General features: G+C 36.4%; 3 protein-coding genes and 1 long non-coding RNA gene across 5 annotated transcripts; all 4 read right to left on the bottom strand.

Moving 5' to 3' along the window:
* Window positions 1-5,109: 5,109 nt before the first annotated feature.
* On the bottom strand, window positions 5,110-6,412 carry LOC149953710 (uncharacterized). Its single transcript, XR_016479901.1, has 2 exons — window positions 6,343-6,412; window positions 5,110-5,223 (listed from the first exon to the last, which is right to left on the bottom strand). It is a non-coding gene; the product is annotated as an uncharacterized LOC149953710 (long non-coding RNA).
* Window positions 6,413-7,475: 1,063 nt separating this feature from the next.
* On the bottom strand, window positions 7,476-13,830 carry LOC149953711 (uncharacterized). Its single transcript, XM_090169840.1, has 8 exons — window positions 13,574-13,830; window positions 12,979-13,071; window positions 12,851-12,910; window positions 12,613-12,771; window positions 8,694-8,857; window positions 7,896-7,974; window positions 7,670-7,807; window positions 7,476-7,607 (listed from the first exon to the last, which is right to left on the bottom strand). Exons 1-8 carry the CDS (start codon window positions 13,583-13,585, stop codon window positions 7,476-7,478), a joined length of 837 nt encoding a protein of 278 aa, XP_090025966.1. The 5' UTR covers window positions 13,586-13,830.
* LOC149953712 (uncharacterized) lies at window positions 13,673-16,809 on the bottom strand. 2 transcript variants are annotated; one of them, XM_090168920.1, is made up of 4 exons: window positions 16,115-16,140; window positions 15,572-15,707; window positions 15,411-15,495; window positions 13,689-13,789 (listed from the first exon to the last, which is right to left on the bottom strand). In XM_090168920.1, exons 2-4 carry the CDS (start codon window positions 15,644-15,646, stop codon window positions 13,689-13,691), a joined length of 261 nt encoding a protein of 86 aa, XP_090025046.1. In that variant the 5' UTR covers window positions 15,647-15,707; window positions 16,115-16,140. The 2 variants fall into 2 exon arrangements, with proteins under 2 accessions (XP_090025045.1, XP_090025046.1); XM_090168919.1 differs by lacking the exons at window positions 15,411-15,495; window positions 15,572-15,707 and adding an exon at window positions 16,373-16,809 and having other exon boundaries at window positions 13,673-13,789; window positions 16,115-16,288.
* Window positions 16,810-17,253: 444 nt separating this feature from the next.
* On the bottom strand, window positions 17,254-19,553 carry LOC149953713 (uncharacterized). The gene is made up of 6 exons (XM_090169841.1): window positions 19,426-19,553; window positions 18,806-18,953; window positions 17,907-18,024; window positions 17,585-17,757; window positions 17,409-17,515; window positions 17,254-17,338 (listed from the first exon to the last, which is right to left on the bottom strand). Exons 1-6 carry the CDS (start codon window positions 19,551-19,553, stop codon window positions 17,254-17,256), a joined length of 759 nt encoding a protein of 252 aa, XP_090025967.1.
* Between the last annotated feature and the right edge of the window lie 1,187 nt (window positions 19,554-20,740).

A 20,740-nucleotide genomic window follows, 5' to 3' on the forward strand; every position in this document is an offset into this window, starting at 1 on the left:
TTGCAATGGACTGCTCACATATAGGGCACTCTGAATGTCTATTTATTGGCTCTACTTGTGGTATTTGAAAATACCTTTATATTATTGAAACTGGTGAATTATACCAAAATATTCAAAATATGAACAATATAATTTATAATATTGATTATAATAATGTTAATAAATGGAAAAATGTGCATTTAAAATAAAATAATTTAAAAAGTGGTTTGCGAAGAGAGACCTGTAAATAAAAACCATAACAATATGTGTTAAATACTTTCAAGCCGCGGCTCGTCGTTCAGTCTAAATCCATACAGTCCGGGCTAGGGGGACGCTGGCGTAGGGCACTATGATGATAGGCCTCCGGTGGTATGGTCTTTGTTACTAGGTACACCGGGCTATAAATTCTGACACACTCAAATAAATGATCTGACTATTAAATTAATCGAAATCTGAGGGCCCTCTAGTCAATTTGAGTAGTGAAAAATTACATAAATATTCATAAATAATGGCGAATATGGCGTATCATAAATTCATCATTCATCAATCCAATTTTATTTAAAAAAATTGTGATCGGCCAAAGTCATGCAACTCAAGTGATAATAAATTCCTATTTTAATTCTGCCGGGTAAAGCAAAATGCTTTCTGTCCTTATTGTTTTTATACCCCCATATCTACCCCCACTAGTCAGTGACTACTAAAATAAATTAAAGGGGGACGGTCAAGCTTTAACCAGTTAGATAGCCTTATAGCCCATTAAAAACTAAAATTTATGGCGAAAACCGCATCAAAAATATTGAGGGGTTAATTTTTAATAAAATCAAGAAATTTCGGGAAATCGAAAAGAGCACGTTCGCCGTGACACCTGGTGAGAAGCCGGTGAGACAGAAAAACAACAGCAGCCCCTAAGATGGCGGCGAAAATTCAAACCCAAACACCTGGTGTTATTTTTCGTTTCAACTTTTTGGGCCAAAAGCTATTTTTTCAAGACAAAAAAAGGTACGTGTTAGTATATTGAACGTCTTGTTAATCTTTTGATACGGAAATAGGGCCATATTTCGAAAATCTTGGCCGTACCCCTTTAAGATAGGATGCTCACTAGTCAGGCTGACTATTAAAAAAATATCCTATGTCCAACCCAGCTTATAGCTCTATCGTTTTAATTGAAGTGACCGCGCAACGGACGGACGGTCTTTGGGAAGGGTTTGTCAAAGGTGACCTTGTGGCCAAAGGGTATCCTGAGTTTTCCCCTTCGCTTTATTTTTATATCTCTCTCTCCGCACTCTCAGTCTTGAGATTAGTGGCTCCCCATCTTCTTTGAAAATCACGCCGCGAGCCCATCACCCCTTTCGCTGTAGAAGTCCTAATTGAGGGGTGCCAATTATTTTATACCGATACAGTCTCCTTTTATTGTGTGTATTGTATACAGGGTGTCGACTAAAAAATGAACCAGGGTGAATATCTCAAAATCTGTTTTAGGTACGAATTTTAAATTTGCAGGTCGCATAGAGCGTGTAGGGGGAACACCTACTATGAAAAGGTCGATGACCTTAAACCATGTCTTCAAGGTCATCCAAAAATTATCTCGAGAACCGTAAGTGTTAGAAATTTGGTTCCAATTAGAAAAGTATTCCACGTCACGTATTATGTCTAAATAGCTTTGACCCGATCGGATTATCTCGCGATCCATTGGGTTTAGAAACCAGGTTCAATTAGAAAAATGCGTATCACCACATTCTCGTCCAAGTAGCTTTGAACCATGTCTTCAAGGACATTCGAAAATGACCTTGAGAAATAACTTATAATAATGTAACACGACTTGTTTTCGAGGTATTAGCGCTTTCTTTCAATTTTCCCTTTTACGACCTTTGTGATTTTAGTAACAATTTTCTCGGCTTCCTATTGGTTAAATCCGATCGGGTCCAAGCTAGTTAGACCTAAAACGTGACGTGGAATACTTTTCTAATTGGAACCAACTTTCTAACACTTACGGTTATCGAGATAATTTTTGGATGACCTTGAAGACATGGCTCAAGGTGATCAACATTTTCATAGTAGATGTTCCCCCTACACACTCTATGTGACCTGGAAATTTCAAATTCGTAAATAAAACCGATTTTAAAAACCTGGTTAACTTTTTAGTGGACACCCTGTATATGTTTATTTTATTCTTGTGGAAAGTCCCAAGGTATGGTGTGATATGTACCTGGCGTCTTCGTGGACTCGTGGTGGCAGGTTTGACATAATTGTAAGCTATGATTTATTGCGGACGCTTCGGCTAGCCCTTCGAGGTGCCTGAATCAGTAAAATGAAAAACGCAAAGCGAGAATGTTGACGTTATGTTGGTGATTGGTCGGATGAATTCCGAGCCCGTGATTGGGGTGAAAGTTCGCGCCAACAAGATCCACGTGACTTGGTCTCGGAACGAAACCAGAGGGTGGACGCGGATTTGAATAACCAAATGTTTTCTCCGGATCAACGGTAGGAAAGTAGCCACGGCGAGGCCAGTGTGGTTGTGCGCGACCCAACGTCGAAGGTTTGTGGAGATGCCGCTACAGCCATCAATTAATTTGGACCTCCACGGACCCGACCACATAATTATTCCTCCGAACGATAATGGCTACGGCCGGCCGCTTTGAATTTAATACGGACAGTATCACTTTTACGCTGATATCGTGCCAACCAGTAGGGTTGTTTTAATGTTTAATTTGTGGTGTAGGCATCTTCTTTTGCTTAAGTAGTTTTAGTGTCCCCTTTTGCTTAAGTAGTTTTAGTGTCCCCTTTTGCTTAAGTAGTTTTAGTGTCCCCTTTTGCTTAAGTAGTTTTAGTGTGCCCTTTTGCTTAAGTAGTTTTAGTGTGCCCTTTTGCTTAAGTAGTTTTAGTGTGCCCTTTTGCTTAAGTAGTTTTAGTGTGCCCTTTTGCTTAAGTTGTTTTAAGTGTTCCCCGTTTGTGTTATTGGTTTATTAATCGTAATTATATAATGATAATTTCTAATGTTTTTAAATCTACCACATGGTGATACTCAATTGAATCATTAAGCAAACAACCCCTAAACGTGAGTATACATTTTTAAAAATTATTTGTGTTTTTAATAACTTATCATTATTCCATTTGTTTTTAAGGGGGAAACCTTGTTTTATGTTAAAATGTTGGTAACATTTTTAAACGTAAAAACTTTCTTTAGTATTCGCTTTCTTTGACCAGTACGGAGGTATTTTTCCAATCTGACATGGGAATTATTGCTTTTTAAATGTACATAAAAAGCATTAGTTAAATTTTATTTTTAATTTATTTTTCATTTCATTTCCGTTCGGTTTCACCTATATATACCCCATCACAAGCGGTATAGTTGGTACAGTCAAATTGATATTTCTCCCCATGGAATGGGTCCTTTTCCCATTTAACCAAAGTGCCTCTCAAGTCTTTAGCTTTTATATTATATTATTGATTTTAAGGTTATGTCCTTAATTTTATTAGTAGGAACTCATTAAAGCCTTTATAATATAGAACCTGTTTTATTATTGTCACCTGGACTAGTTACCATAGATGGTGTGATTTTTAGAAATGTATTCAGTATATTGTTTGGGTATTGACTAATTTGTAGTTGGTGTTTGACTTTAGTTAAATATTTAGGTGGGCTATTCGAAACTTCATTAATAGTACCATATTTGATATGGTGAGCGTGGTAGGAATGGAAATTTATAAAAAAATTTAATGTGTAACGGTCAGGTTTATTAAGAGTTTTTGATTTATCTAATAGTATGTCTAACAAATGGTAATTTGTTTTATCAGATTCTGTCTCTAGAGTAAATATAATTCTAGAATGTTTTTAATTTATGCGATCTAAAATGTTATTGAGCGCTGCGGTTCTGTTTGACTTAGAAAAGACGACGTCCACATAACGGCGCCAGATATCAGGGAAATTACATGTAGGGTCAAGAGGTAAAATCTTTTTATCAAAATATATCTTAAAAATATTAGCTAAAACTGGGGAGATTATATAGAGCCCATGGGGAGACCATTCAACCATTAAAATTAAAATAACTACATGTATTCTTTAAGCGCAACTCTGTGGCTGTTAAAAGTACTTTCTATACTAAGGGTGGTAACACCCATGAATACGTCTATGTTAGACCAAAGTAGAGACTTTAGAATTACTAGAGTTTCATCTACAGGATTATTTGGACCAACTACGTCGAAGCCTACATATGGTCACTAAATAGTAGATCATCAAATTTTTAAATAAAATCATAGGAATTTTCTAAACAGTTTGTTTAAACCCCAAGGGTGTCGAAATGTTTTGCAAGGTGGATTGCTAGGTTACGAGTGGTAGCAGCGGACATGCCAACAATTCGTATCACGGGCTTTTAAAAAATGTACTTCCTCATTGGAATTATTAATATAGTTTATTAGAATTATAACCTTGAATGGCGGTACGTTGCGTTTCTTACGACCCAGGTGGTACATGTTTATTTGTTTATGCTGGACAAATTTGTCGTTTTTAAGTCTGGCGGATCATAGATGACGCCGAATTACGCTCTGATAATGAGACAAATTTCGTAAATATCGTTTTGTGGACATCATGGCCAAACGTAGATGGGCCCCAGGGTATAGCGGAAGAGTATATAAATGCATTTAAGCTTCATTTTGTCTTCTGTTTTAGGAGTATTTTATCTGCTGGGTGTGGGATGCAAACCTACCAAGTGGGTAGGTGGCCAAAATCCCATGGGGTCACGACCAAATTTGTCTTTGGAGGACGGCAAATCCGAAGGGTATGACATTGGCCAATTTTGCGTACGGGATTTTGAATCCCAAAATGATTTCGGAAATCAAAAGCCCTTCCAATGCTTAGCACTGGCGTCTGACACTAGATGGCGTAATAGCGCGAATTAAATTGTGCCCAAACAGAGGCGAATAAGAACTTGTAAGCGTCTGAAACCTCAATTTTAAAATATTTCATTTATCCGTCAAAAATAAAATAAATAATATAAAATGAATCGAACATGTTTAGAAATATTAAAAGCGTTATGCGAGTATAAAAACATCGATCATTTTCAAGGCGATACACGTAAAAAAATTATTAAACTGTACCTTCAATTAGAATGAAAAAAAAACATAAATAACTGTAAATTTTAGTATATTATATAAGTTTAATTTAAAAAAATAATAATTCAACAATGATAACAAATTATTCGTTAACTTTTTGTAACGTTCCTTTTTTCGCATCCAGTATAGCGACATCACCTAGACAATGAAACTCATGGATCAGTTTTATGAATGTATTAAGTATTTCAGAAAATTTTAGAAGAAAGTTAATAGTAAGATGACAGAAGTCATTCGAAGTACTCGGGAATTTGGTTTTTTTTTTATGAATTCAGAGAAATTATTTAATAAGTCATTTGGGGCACTGGGACCAAAAAATCTATCCCTAAACCAACCCAGAGCGTCACCGTCAGTGCATACTATCTTCTTCACCGTCGGGGGTACAAAAGCATGAAGGCCAGCTCATCTATGGCTGGAGGGAATTCAGTGTCGGGGTTACAAAGCAGAAATGCAAGCTCATCCACCGCTGAAGGGGATTCACCGACGGGGTTACAAAGCAGAAATGCAAGCTCATCCACCGCTGAAGGGGATTCACCGACGGGGTTACAAAGGTAACAAAGCAGAAAGGCAAGCTCATCTACGGTTGGAGGGGATTCACAGTTGGGGTTACAAAGCAGAAAGGCTAGCTCATCTATGGCTGGAGAGGATTCACCATCGGGGTTACAAAGCAGAAAGGCTAGCTCATCTATGGCTGGAGAGGATTCACCATCGGGGTTACAAAGCAGAAAGGCAAGCTCATCTACGGTTGGAGGGGATTCACAGTTGGGGTTACAAAGCAGAAAGGCTAGCTCATCTATGGCTGGAGAGGATTCACCATCGGGGTTACAAAGCAGAAAGGCTAGCTCATTTTCTGGGATTTATATTTTTCCCCTCAATCGCAAATATTTATCAATAAAGCGATGCTTTTCATATTGTACATGAGGTATGCGAAATTTGAAATTTTCGAATAACTTATTCTATTTTAAAATGTTTTTAAACTTTTTCCCAACTTTAATTACAAATAAGCGCCGTGTGGATTCTTGTCAATATTTTCAACTTTTTTTATCGACAACTGTTAGGTAGAGTCGCGAGAACAGTCGTGCTCAAGGTTAAACTTTATGAAGTACTTTAAAAGAAAAAGCGTATGGATTGTCAAATTACCATTATTTATAATTCTTTGATATTCGTAAATACATTTTTATTTGCCAATCCATGCGGTTTTTTTCTTAAGTACCTAATTATCTTAATACCATAATAATTTAAATAGTCATTTTAAAATACCTGTCGTGAAAACGGACGTGGCTCCGTGAAGACTTACAACGCAAGGTATTCCGTGCTCTCGAGCCACAACGAGATTTTTACTAAGGAATTTCTTCTCAAATAGGCCGATGAATTGCTACCTTTCCATTCTCGATGGGTAATAACAACGAAAAACCTAACAACGAACGACAAGCCCCCAAAAGCGGCCTAGTTGGATTTTGCCCACAACCCCAAGTGGCCAGTTCGCCTCTGAATTGAACCCGCGATTATACTATTTTAACCAAAAACATATTTTGAAATAGATAAATTGAAACGGGACAGCAAAACATTTGAATTTGTGGCGTAATTAGGATTTTAGCTCGGAGCAGACACTCTATTGCCTTATGAACACTTTGTCGACACAACCAAACATCCTCTGGGCCCCTTAGCAGTGCCGTGTTTAGAGGTCTCGCCCTGGGCGAAATGCATGGGTGAAACTGACACTTGTGAGTGTAGCGGCCCTCCGGTATATACATCCGGGGTTGGACATAAGGATATTTTTTAATAGTCAGCCTGACTAGTGAGCCTCCTATCTTAATTTATTTTAGTAGTCACTGAAAAAAGGGGGGTATAAAAACAAGACGGACAGCCAAACATTTTGCTTTACCCAACAGAATTAAAATAGGAGTTTATTATCACTTTCAGTTACATGACTTTGGCTGATGACAATTTTTCACGACTAGTTTAAAATATTTTTATGGATAATATCATCAAATGACGCATTGATTTGAAATCAAGATTCTGAATCAGAACTTGATTTTCTACAAGCTCTACAAGCATGTTGTGATTTTTTTTTAAATAAAATGGGATTAATGAATGATGAATTTATGATACGTCATATTCGTTAATATTTATGAATATTTAAAAAAAAATTGATCCCACAGATTTTGATTAATTTATGTAGTCAGAGCATTTATTTTAGTAGTAAAATGCCGTGACTACTCCCTGATGCCCAACCCTGTATACATCCCTAAGGTAAAATTTTAGCGGATTCAATGCGAAACTTCCTTTAAATAACCTATTTGATTTAGGATATTTTGAGTATTAAACGAAACTAAAAATAATTCCCTCTAACATTCACGAAGCCAAAATTAACCGCAACTTCTCAAACGTTCCTACGCCCCGGGAAGATAGACAATGTTACCATGAGAGATTAGTCCACCCAGTTCCGTGACGACGCCAGAGAGCATTGGAAAGTAAGGACTCCACCCGATGTCAGTGCTGTAGGCTATCAGAATCTCGCCGCCCTAGTGACATATTTTCATTTGATAAAAAAAGTCTGCTTTTTTGTAGAAATGAGACAATGCACCTGAATTTTCGCGGCTTCTTCCAAATTATTCGCAACTCTGACACGCGCCTTTACGAACCCCTGACTGACCGGGGTTCCTCTCATGACCAACCCTCCTTCGTTAATATCAAATTTAGCTACAGAATCTTCAGCGTTTACCTGGAAAAAAGTATTCAGGGAAATTAAAAATTAATTTAAGAAATAGTAATAGAAAGTTCGAATACGGTTTCGTGTCGTTGAAGCTTACTGGTTTGGGAAGCCCTAGAGTCATTTCTGGGAATCTGTACGAATCCACCACAGGATGCAATCTCTTCCTCCTGGTAGCTCTAAAACATAAAGTAGCATTAGATTTATAAACACTTTCACTTATAGCTGTCGATTCCCGTATAACCACGGCTTATTTACAACGGTACTTTCGTACATACGAAGCCACATGCCTGGCCCCAAACTTTCAAAGACTTTTTATTTAATAAACAATATGAAGATGTAACAGAATAATTTAACTCTACACTGCTATTTCAATTTTCTTCGGAATTTAAAATAAACATCCGCTAATTCACGAGTCACTACTCCATATTCCATAAAAAAAAACAAAAAACTATCTAAAACATAGATGGCGTGTCGAACGCCATTATTCCCCTGAGCCGCCATCTTGCAGTTCGAAACGGTCCCCCACATATCGCTTTTGAATACTAACCTGTGTATATAAGACAGGCTATAACAAAAACTGTATGGTCCATTTAGATGAAAAGGTTTAAAACTACGAATACTCATTTCAGTTTATAATTTATTTTAAATCACGTAATACTTCGAACCACTTACGCGTAGTACAATTAAAGAAATTAAAGGGAGTACATAGCGATTTCGTGGAGTACATTATAATATGTTATAGAATATCCAGTTTACGTCGAAATTTACTGGATTACACCAAGTTTACATTTACTCATTACAGAAGCGTGTATGCTGATTACGCAGAGCGATCAGCCCTTCAAAAGATGATCATAAAATTTAGTTTTATGAAATAGTTAACGAAAGTAGAATATACTTTTGTATTAGCTTGGGAGATCTCGTGCGGAAGAGTCGATCTATCTCGTGCAAAGTGAGGAAGTAGAGCAGGCTGCTATCCGGTAATCGGCCTTCAGACACCATTTTATCCGCCAATACGCTAAATTCCTTCCGAAAGTGGTCTATTAATTTAATGTTGATCGACTGGAAGTGAAAGTGAATATAGTTAATTAAGTCGCTAGATAACTTGGGCGTAAGGTGGTGCTTAGCTTATAATTACATTTTAAAGTTTACTTATAAAACATTTATTAACGTAAGGAAAAAGTATAGATAATGAATTGGATCTGGAGGTTAAAGTAATAATAATAATCAGCTAGGCTAATACCCAACGCACCACCTCAGGCCTAAGTCATCAAGCGACTTTTAAAGCCATTAATTCAGGTGGCCGGGTTACAATGCGCCCTACACTAACTATTACCGCTAACCTCAACAAGTTATTATGGAAGGGGAAACCGAAGGACTCGGGGGAAAACCCCATAAATCAGTGGGGAGAGAGCTTGCAAACTCAACGCAGAAAGAGTTGCTCCGAGTTTTCACCCAATGCCACAAGCTGGAATCGAACCCGGCTCCTCTTGCTGAGGGCTAAAGTGCTAACCATTCCGCCACAAGTCATCTTTAAAATTATAAATATCTTTCATTTTAAAACCATGTCAATTAACAAGCAGAGTTCGTAGAACTATTGTCAAACCGATTTCCCTGATATTTCCAGGTTTTCTCATATTTCCGTGATTATTCCAGGTGCAAGTTAACCTCCATTAAAAGGATCAAAGTAACTCCTTTTAAGAATCACATTTCAGCTAAATTGGTTAAATATTATAATACAAATACAGGATGTCTTTATTTGATCAGCCCAGGCATTTTTCTCAAAACCTATACCTTCTAGAAATGTAAAATTTTCAGTACTCTCTCGGTGGAGATCGTTATTTGTGAATTTCAGAAAATTCGTGAAATTTATCACGGTTTTAGAATTTGTTCTTTTTGAAGGCTAGGTGGTAGACGAAAAGTTTCAATGAGTAACATGTAGAGCATACTCGAAAACCTTTAATGGAGTTGGTATGGTCAAAATCGTACATTTTGTCACTGAAATAATAGGTTATGAAAAATAACAAGTTGGTACTACCCAAATGTTTTTACGCCTCATGTTATTGTAATGATTGTTTGTGAAAAATGCACATGTTTTGAGCCAAATCATTGTTTTACCTTTACAAATTAAAGTGTTGGTTGCACGAAAAATCGATATTAATAAAAACGAATGAATGCGGGCTTGTTTTGAAGCCCAGGACGTTCTCTTTCCAAAAATGTCATTGTCGAAAGTGTATTAACTTTGAGTCCGAAACTGACCTTTTTCGCTCCCCAAAATCCTGATATTTTCGGCGAATTTTCTCCTCCGTAGCACGAGCAATTTGGGGCAAATCAAAGCTGTAGTTTTATTCCTAAAATAGAAGGAACTGAAGTGGAGGGATTCTGTTTACTTGTAGAAGTTTTCCAACCATAGGTTTTTAATCATAATATTAGGCTTATTATCGAAATAAAAATATTTTTTTACGCGCGCTACGCGGCGCGCGCCACCCGACGTTTTAATAAGAATTTACAAGGAGCCTTCGGTTTCATATCGTTTTTCTACTACGTAGGCTTGTGTATGCCTATTTCAATTACTACTGCGTAGGACCTTTTCCTGGGTGTTATATCAACCTGCTTTTAATCCCAGATGTAAAGAAATGTATTACAGCCAATTAGCCAATGATACGCTTCGCATTTTCTGACGTCATGGGTGCCGAGAAGTCTGGAAATTCGCCGAAAAACTCGATTTCCACCATTTCGACTTCTTTTTATAATAATTCAAAGACCACTTAACCGATTTTGATTAAATTTTCTGTACTTGCTATAAAATGTTTGCTCTTTCTAATGAACCATTAATTAGCCATAGCTAAAATTTCGTGCAACCAACACTTTAAGTGTTAGAACAAGTGAAATTTTATAAGGAATTACAGTAGGACCCCGCACACGTTTTCGAGGGACAAAAAGTTGGTGTTTTTTAATAAACAAGAAAAAGTAGTTTTTAGGGTCTACAAAATGTCTAATTTATGCCAACTGAATTTCCGAAAGCTTTTTTTTGCACTTCTGATTCGTTTAAAATGTTGGTCCGTTTTGTTTGAAAAACATTATCCGGTAATAAAAGTATGAATCGTTATATACTCAGGATGCTTGAGTTCTACTACAGTGATGGTCATCGAAACGCACGTTTAACCAGTTGGTTGTTTCAAATGTTATATCTTGACAGTCAACCAAATCACCACACTATTCTCAGAGCTGTTGCTGACTTCGAAGGAGACGGCAACGTGAATCCCAGATTCCGCGGACATGGACGTCATAACACTAATATGGAAGACACAGTTATCGCCTACTTTGTCGCTTACTCTCGAGCATAAGAATGGCATGCTCCGATTTGGACTTGTACAAATATTATGTCTGGAGTGTCCTTAACAACCATAAATTTAACCAATTTCGTGCCACGCTCCACCAAGCACTTCACGATGGTGATCAGCGCCTTAGGTTGGATTTCGGTAACTGGTTCAGTACCATGGCAGAATAACCATATGTGGAGGGATGTAAATCCGCACTGGGGATTTCCACATCACAATCAAGTACAATTCCGCTTGAACGTCTGGGCAGGTCTACTAGGAGATCGCGTTATTGGGACATTTTTTCTTCCGAATCGGCTTAATGGGGTGAGCTACTTGGCGTTTCTACGAAATGAAGTAGCATAAGCATTGGAAGATGTCCCTTTAGTCGACCTGCCACGCCTTTGGTTCTTGCATGTCGGTGCACTTCCTCACCAGGAACGACATGTGGTGCAATACCTCAACACAAAGTTCCCTGAGCGTTGGATTGGGAAGAATGGTCCAGTGCGATGGCCTCCTAGGTTCCCAGATTTGACACCGCTGGACTTTTACCTGTGGGAATTCGTCAAGGAGGAAGTATACAAGACGCTAGTCACTAGCGAAGACGACTTGCGCCAGAGAATCATTGCAGCGTTCCAACTCGTTACTCCAGATATGGTCCGTGGTTCGTTCTAGAATATGCTTCATCGCGTACGGATTTGTATAGCAGCGGACCGTGGCATTATTGAACCGTATTTGTAAAACAAAATTCTGTAATTCCTTATTATAATAATTGCACTTGCTCAAAACTTGTTCATTTTTCACAGACAATCATTACAATAACATGAGGCGTAAAAACATTTGGGTGGTACCAATTTGTTATTTTTCATGACCTATTATTTCAGTGACAAAATGTACGATTTTGACCATACCAACTCCATTAAAGGTTTTCGAGTATGCTCTACAACTTACTCATTGAAACTTTTCGTCTACCCCCTAGCGTTTAAAAAGTACAAATTCTAAAACCGAGCACAATTTCACGATTTTTCTGAAATTCATAAATAACAACGATCTCTACCGAGAGAATACATTCTGAAAATTTCACATTTCTAGAAGGTATAGTTTTTGAGAAAAATGCCTGGGCCGATTAAATGAAGACACCCTGATATAAAAGAAGTAATAAAGTCAAATCTTTAATAAGAAAAACTTATTGATATAAATTTGTGCTCTTTAGGGCAAACGTTTTAAACTCTCATAAATGTCCCTGATTTTCACAAAACAGTTGTAATTTTCCTGACTTTTCAGTGCGACAATCTATTTCCCTGATATTTCCGGGGTTTCCAGGTCTGTATGACAAGGGTCCCTAATTTAAAACTTTCTAAAAACGTAACTACGCTTCTTTAGGACTAAATGTTTCTTTAGTAATTTAATTCTTAACTAAGTAATTATGCACGATTCAAATCACTAACATCTAAAATAACGAAATCTCGTTATTAACATTCTTTCCATGTTACACACCTTTGACACTTCCCTGCGTCCCACTGCAGTCTGACAATAAGGAACCACAATTCTTAATAATAGCTTTGTTTTCCAGGTTAAGGGAATTTGCAGTTTGCCTATAGTTTCGTTCACATCGGATTTAAGTTTTCCTTCTTTTGGCGTTGCTAATACCATTCCCTTTGAGAATAAAATAATATACAAGAAAGTCACCTGGTTTAAAACTGTTAACTTAATTTAAGCATTATTAATTCTTCACCTGCAAACTCGTCACCAACGGTCTCGGATTAAGCCTCCATGGCTCTGATAAAATGTCAAACTAGTAATAAAGCATTTCAAATTTTAATTAATTAAAGTAATTTTACGTTTATTGCTAGATACATTTACCTCTTTGACGCATCGATGACCGTGTTTCTTGAGAAATGTGTGAAAATCTTCGCTGGCTTTGGAACCAGAAGATGTCAGCCATTTTAAGGCGTTCTAAATTATCAGATTATTTAATGTAATACACATTACTGAAAGCTTACGTGTGTATTTCGCTATAGTGCTCAATCTTTGCATTTTTCATGTTTTGTTTTGGGAATTTAAAGGAAATACAACACGTGAAATTGGTATCCATAGAGATCTATGTTGGCAGTCCTTAAAATCGAGCTACGTGAATTTCACTGTTTTCTCTTGAAGTGTTACTTTTAACGCAGTTTGTTTCTTAGTGTATTAAACCTATGGATTGCGACTTATTGTGTAACCAGATCCCATTAGAAAATATTGACAAGATCCGGTCTCATTAGAAATATTGACCAGACCAGGTCCCATTAGAAAATTTATAATCTGGCTATTTAAATTTAGCAAGAAAGATATTAGCAGTAAAGAACGCTGAACATAATCAAAGATATAAAACGATTACTAACCACTTGCAATTGAGAATCCGTTTTAATTAAAAGGGTCATATTTCGAATTTCCGAATAATACCAGTTGAACTTACCTCGAATGACATGTTACTAAAAGTTTCGACCTCAATGCAATTAGCGATTGAAACTGCCAAATCCTATTTGACACAGAAATATACACTTTAAAAGTGTTCTCAGTAAAATCTGGGCCTATCGCACTTGAAGGGCCACTGGCACATCAGCGCTTTCCACATCTTTACACGAGGACAATAACGTTGCATAGTCACTGAATACTTTATCATTCCACTCGTCTGAAAATAAACATATACAGGGTGTCCATTTTTATTCGAAAAAGTGATTTTTCTCAATAACCGTTGTAGTTAGAATTTTTAATTTTTTTGTGTTAATTGTTAGTACCAGGGGCCATTGTCGTACATAATGTTTATCGATTTTAAAATAATATTTTAAAATTTTGAAAAATAAATTTTGATATATTGGAGCTCGTCAAATTTTGCCAATGAGAAAAATGTAGAGTGACGTCGAAAACATAAGAATAACGTTTGGTCGTTGAAAACTCAATCATTTTTCACGAAATTACACGCGTTTGAAAATTGACTTAACGGGTAAACAAAATAATTGGAAAAATCAAAATCTAGAATCTTTTGGATGCAGTGGAAGTCGTAAGACAATATTATTGTTAGACTGAACTAAATATAATTTTTATTTATTTAAATTAAATTTAATAAAAAATAACCGAAAGTCCAAAAACAATATCCCCGAAATTAGATACGTGATATCTTGAAGGTTCCCCGAGTATTTACTGAACGAAAATGTTCTATGGTAATATAGCATTTAAATGAGAGTTAGAAATTTAGAATCTGGAATTTAATAAATAAAATTAATATTTAGTTCATCCTAAAAATAATATTGTCTTACGACTTCCACTGCTTCCAAAAGATTCTAGTTTTTGATTTTTCCAATTATTTTGTTTACCCGTTAAGTCAATTTTCAAACGCGTGTAATTTCGTGAAAAATGATTGTGTTTTCAACGACCAAACGTTATTCTTATGTTTTCGACGTCGCTCTACATTTTTCTCATTGGCAAAATTTGACGAGCTCCAATACATAAAAATTTATTTTTTCAAAATTTTAAAATATTATTTTAAAATCGATAAACATTATGTACGACAATGGCCCCTGGTACTGACAATTAACACAAAAAATTTAAAAATTCTAACTACAACGGTTATTGAGAAAAATCATTTTTTCGATTAAAAATGGACACCCTGTATAGTTTCGACAACGCAAAAAGTCCAATACATATGCTATTAACAGGGTTACTACACAAAAAGAAAAAATGTTATAGGAAAAATTCAAATTTTGTAGTCGATTTACATGTAAATTTCTAATAAGATTACAGGAAAATATAAGTACTTATGAACTAAAAATCCATGGTTTTTAAAGGTAATTTGATTTAATAAGTTGTTGATTTTGATAACTAAAGACATAATAGAAACAGGTGAAGCCTGAAACATTCCACAAATAAGGAAAAAATAAGAAAATAGTGAATTTATCGGAAGTTCTAGGAACACATTGAAAATATAGGAAAAATTATAAAATGTAGGAGCGGTGGTCAACCGATATTAAAAATTTCTGAAGAAGCTGACATTAAAAGACCGTTCCAAATTGTAGGAAAAAATCGTAGTAGCCTCTATAGTATTGACCCATTTATCAAAATATCATTACGTTTAAGTAAAATTAACAAAGGATTTCTCGTCAGATGGCAATGATTTGCTTAGCACGTTTTGTTAACGAAAAAATTTTGATAATTTAAAATGATAATTTTAGGAATGCCGAATTAGTATTTCCAACAAGGTACCTTGGCTTGTATTGTCATAAACTCTGATAATTTCAACTAAAATGAAACCTTACTATTATTGCTTTTTGATAAAGCCGAAAGCAGAATTAGGCCGGATAATGACGACATTAACATTGTTTCAACGTGGCGAAATGTATGCTGCAAAGATAAAACTAATTGTTAGGAAACAAGAAGTAGACCCCTTAAAGTAAAAACCAAGAAAATTATTGCTAACAGAAGCGTTTTCCAACATCTTCATCATTAACTCGAGGAAGAATTTTTCCGCGGGGACATTTCGGTCTATGTCCATGTGGTATTGGTGAATGAATTTTGCTGTCTGTGCCAGATTTTTTTTTTAAACGCAGAATACTCTACCAAAATTAATTAAAAAAGTACCATAAGTGTAAATTCTTGATTTAAATTCGCTTTAAATTTGTAGCTCGTTACAATTAGCGACCGTTTCAATAAATTCTATGAATTCATAAAAAAAATTATAGTTGCATTCTGAATCATGAAAAGAGACATACATTTCAAACATTTTCGGACACGTGTGCACAAAACAGAAGTGTTTTTCGGTATAACCAACCTCATAACTAAAGAAAAGATATTTTTCATAGATCTATCTAAACTTAAATTATTTTTAGAATGTCCAATAACTGGCTTTGACTACCTTTCGTACCTTAACTATAGGACTGAGCTACTGAATAGGTTTAAAATACTCAGTATAAACATGGCATCCCTGAGGAACACGGGAAAGCAAGACGGTAATTTTACTTACAAAAACAAAGGATAAGTTATCTCTCATGGTAGTTAACTTCGGGTAGAACTTGTTTCTTCTAACAGCCCTTTTTCTCAGGTCATTATCATAAAGAACTCTCCCAAAAAATGAAGTCATGTAGCTTTTTGTAAAGGCACTGAGTTCCCCTTCAACACTCTGAAATCTGTAGAACATCTGGCAATGTTAAAAAATTAGATTTATTAATGATTTAAGAATTCATTAATTTTTTTCCTCTAATTCGGGGTAACTAATACGTACGTCTGTTATGTTGAAAAGGACGTGTTTGGAAGACACCGTTAAGCTCTTTTGTAAAAATGGGAAGCCAGGTAACATCATTTGTGCCTTAACTGAAGTACGGTTCTAAACATATGTAAAACGAGCCATACAGATGGTTTACTTTCGGTGTTTTTCTTAAAATATCGAGAATACATCCAATTAAGTTCCAGGTCGTTCAGCGAATAGCTATTCCGTGACATGGTTAGGATCAAACCAAAGACTATATATACGCTTCGCTACATTGACTGACGTGTTCAATGGCTCAACTTGCATACGATAGCAGCCGCTGCTCAAAGATTATTTGGACTGTTCACGAGCTCGAGCCAGCTCGGGCTCGTGACGAGCGAGTCGAGTTCGAGCCGAGGCTAGCCGACTCTACGGCGGCTTGATTATTAAACGGGCGAGCTTTTGCTAGTCGAGTGAACAGTCGTAGAAATTATATATAGTCTTTGGATCAAACTAAGCTTTAAAGAAAAGTCTTGAAAGTTTTCCTTAACGGAAATTAAGAAGACCGCTTGCTACTAAAACTTAAAAAGACCTGAAAGCGAATCGGGATAGCGAAATAAAAATGAGATTTAGGGTGGAACTTCTACAATAGGTGTTTCTATAAAATAAATCAATAAAAAAATTAAATGTATAAAATGTTTTTTCCCGCGTCACGAGCTTAAGCTTTTTAGTGCTTTATTGGCACGCGCATTTCGCACGTGGACTTCAAAAACCAAAAACTTTATCGACTCGAGCGCGCGCTCTCTATCTTCAATAACTATAGCTAGTGACGTAGAAAAAACATTTACACGTGACCTCCCGTATTTTATAGAAACACCTATTGCGAGGATAGGTGAGTGATGTCGTATGGAGTTGGATTAAGTACTCGCCAGCATTGAAGTATCAGCAGTTTTAGCCAAAAAGTTAATTCCAAGTTCACTCATAGCTCCTGGCATTACTTCTCTATGTAATTAGGATTGTACTAAATTTAGGGCACTGTAGTTAGGGCAATGTAAACAAAAGCAAAGTTTACCCAACATTAGCTTTGGTCATGCATTCTTTCTCGGTTCGAAGGTGAACGTCAGTTTCGTGAATGATCTCGAAGTCGGTTTCTCTATCGAACGTTGTAACAGGCCTGGACTATTGGACGAATATCTTAAACGCGTTTGTGTTGAATGTGCTAATTCGATATTCTTGTTTGTAATTTACTTGAAGCAGGAATATTTTCCCCATTGCGATGCCCCATTCGACATCGAGCGGACAACCGAACTCCTCTTCCAGCTGGTTTCCCAGTTTCGCCAAATCCAGAGATTCTTGTTTCGTAATGCAACAAACCAAAGTTTCGGAATTTAGTACATCCCGTTCAGCAACGCCACCATTTTCTGAAAAGAATTAGCGTTACTTCAGATATTCTAAAATCGTTTTTCAAGAATTTGTCAATGATTAAGTTTAAATTAATTTTTATACAACTGAGATAATCTTAAAAGGTGAACTCAGAAATTATTATAGAAACGCGTTGTCTTAACCTTACCAGAAATAGTGGTCATCTTCGCCTTCCGACCAATCTGTTCCGATTCAACTGCCAAGGTTCCGTCTGTGTCTCTTTTGACTACGACAGTATCTGGTTCGGCTGTTGCGGACACTACACTCTGAAAACATTCATGGCATTTGAAATATATTTATAATGTAAATATTGTATACAAATGTAGAGCAACGTTTAGTTCCAGGAATGTATTTCCATAAAATGGATCTGTCAAACCACGCTACACGTTTGAGGGGATATGACAATATCCAAATTATATTTCATTTCAATATATTACTTCCTGACGCGTAAATTCGATTTCTGTTCCTCACACAATTCACGGGCGAGTTACGAAGAACGGCCAATCCCAAAAATTGCCAGCGTATGGCAGATATACCAAATAGCATAACTAAAATAATATCAATAAGTATGACACTACCTATTGTTTTAATGCTAACTTCCTGACCGACTCGTTTTTGGACACTGACTTTCTCGACAAGCTGCGACTTGGACTTGCACTCGAACTGAGTAGTATGATATCGTCCTTGGCAGTAGTATATTTCGCCTTAGGCGTATTTAGACACCAGGGGTTCTGTGCTGAGAAGTACACCTAGTTTGCGCAATAGCTCTGAGAGTCAGTTCGTTGATAAATTTTCCTAATTGACATATTTATTGTTATTATATTACTTATGTGAATAGTTTATTGTATAATTCGATTGGTCGGACATTCGTTAAAATCCCGTGGGCAGTATATAAAACTGATTTTATACATCTTGAAATCATGTTGAAAACCCCGAAATCATTTTCAAAAGCTCGAAATCAGCCTAAAAAACAAGAAATCAACACGAAAATCGTACGCTGAAATCTCAAAATCAGTTTCTGTTTGTCCAACCCCTCCCTATAATTACTTCTCCAAGTCCGTAGTTCGCGGTGATGGTGATGAATTTTGGATTTCCAGTGACGGGATCGCAGGTAAACATGACTCCCGCTTTTTCGCAGGCTACCATCTCTTGAACCACCACAGCCATCGCAGAATTCAACTCTTGCCCGTTTTGCCTAAAAAAACGATATTCATTACATAACGTCTAGTATCCTCATAAGGTTATATTTCTCAAGTTCACTCTTTGCTTAAAACCACCCTATTTGTTGGGTTGAACTATTAACTAATAATTATTCACCATTACTTGTACATATTTATCCAAATTGAAAGGGTCACACTGGCAATGGACTTTGAGCGAGATAGACCATATCTGAATTGCTCTTAAGGAGAGCGCGATAGCAATATGTGAGGTTAACACGAGTGACTTGTGAGCTGAGATTGTATTAGCAAAAAATGCCCATCACAGTTTCGCACAAACATCTGTAAGGCTAAGAAATTGAATGAGTTAAAAAGACGACTGTATGTGTGTATCTAAAATCCCTTTCCTAGAATTGCTCTATCAAATTTATTTTTATATTTTGTACAACTGGGATAATCGTGAAGGGTTAACTTTGAAGATATTCTAGAAACGCGTAGTCTTAACCTTACCAGAAATAGTGGTCATCTTCGCCTTCCGACCAATCTGTTCCGATTCCACTGTCAAGGCTCCTTCCACGTCTCTTTTGACTACCACAGTGTCTGGTTCGGCTGTTGCAGACACTACGCTCTGAAAACATTCGTGGAATTTTAATGTTGTCATTTTCCCAAATGTTTATGTTCTATACAATTATAGAACAACGTTTTGTTCCAGTTTGTATTTCCATATAATGGACCCGAGAAATGCATGATAGGTGGATACGGCACTATTCTAGGGCAAATGAACCACCATACATGTTTGCGGCTAATAACCCAATATAGTAAAAGTGAAATATCTTAAATGTTTTTAGTGAGGAAGAAAATGCCGTCTTTCACCAACACACAAAAGGTGGACGAGTTACGGTGAGTACAGACTTTGGTTATGCTAATTATATAATCAGTTACGCAATCAATTTAGTACCGGTTGTCAAAGCTACAGGATTGTACACCGACTACGGGGAGTGAACAGCTCTTCGAACAACGGACAAGACCAGGTTAGTTCCGAGATTTGCACGCGTGTCGTAGATTTGTTGTATAATTTATAGTATTATTGTCATATAAATTGAATTTTGTATCCATGGTTAAAAATTTATAATAAAATTAAAATAACACGACTGATACTTCATGGTTTAAAAAATTTTTAATTGTTATAAACGTTAAAATTGCGAGCTTTCGGGTACGTGACCCCTTGTCAAAGCTCGCAATTTTAACGTTTATAACAATTAAAAAATTTTAAAACCATGAAGTATCAGTCGTGTTATTTTAATTTTATTATAGTATTATTACTTCGCCAAGTCCGTAGTTCGCGGTGATGGTCATAAATTTTGGATTTCCAGTGACGGGATCGCAAGTAAACATGACTCCCGCTTTTTCACAGGCTACCATCTCTTGAACCACCACAGCCATCGCAGAATTCAACTCTTGTCCGTTTTGCCTATAAAATGATATTCATTACATAACGTCTAGTATCCTCATAAGGTTATATTTCTCAAGTTCACTCTTTGCTTAAAACCACCCTATTTGTTGGGTTAAACTATTAACTAATAATTATTCACCATTACTTGTACATAGTTATCTAAATTGAAAGGGTCACACTGGCAATGGACTATGTTTTCTATGGCGAGAGCCGAAACCAAAATAAGCTCTGTTTGGTTTGTTATCACGCGCTACCCAAACGCCAGAAAATTAGCAGCTTCGTTAAGCTTCATTTGTTACGGAATATCTTTAAAGTTGTAATTTCAATTCATTGTACTTTTTATACTGGATCGCTGTATGAGAAAATTGCGAA

This window comes from Leiobunum rupestre, chromosome 3 (assembly GCF_980474605.1).
Source record: "Leiobunum rupestre chromosome 3, qqLeiRupe1.1.hap1, whole genome shotgun sequence".
Taxonomy (NCBI): Eukaryota; Metazoa; Arthropoda; class Arachnida; order Opiliones; family Sclerosomatidae; genus Leiobunum; species Leiobunum rupestre.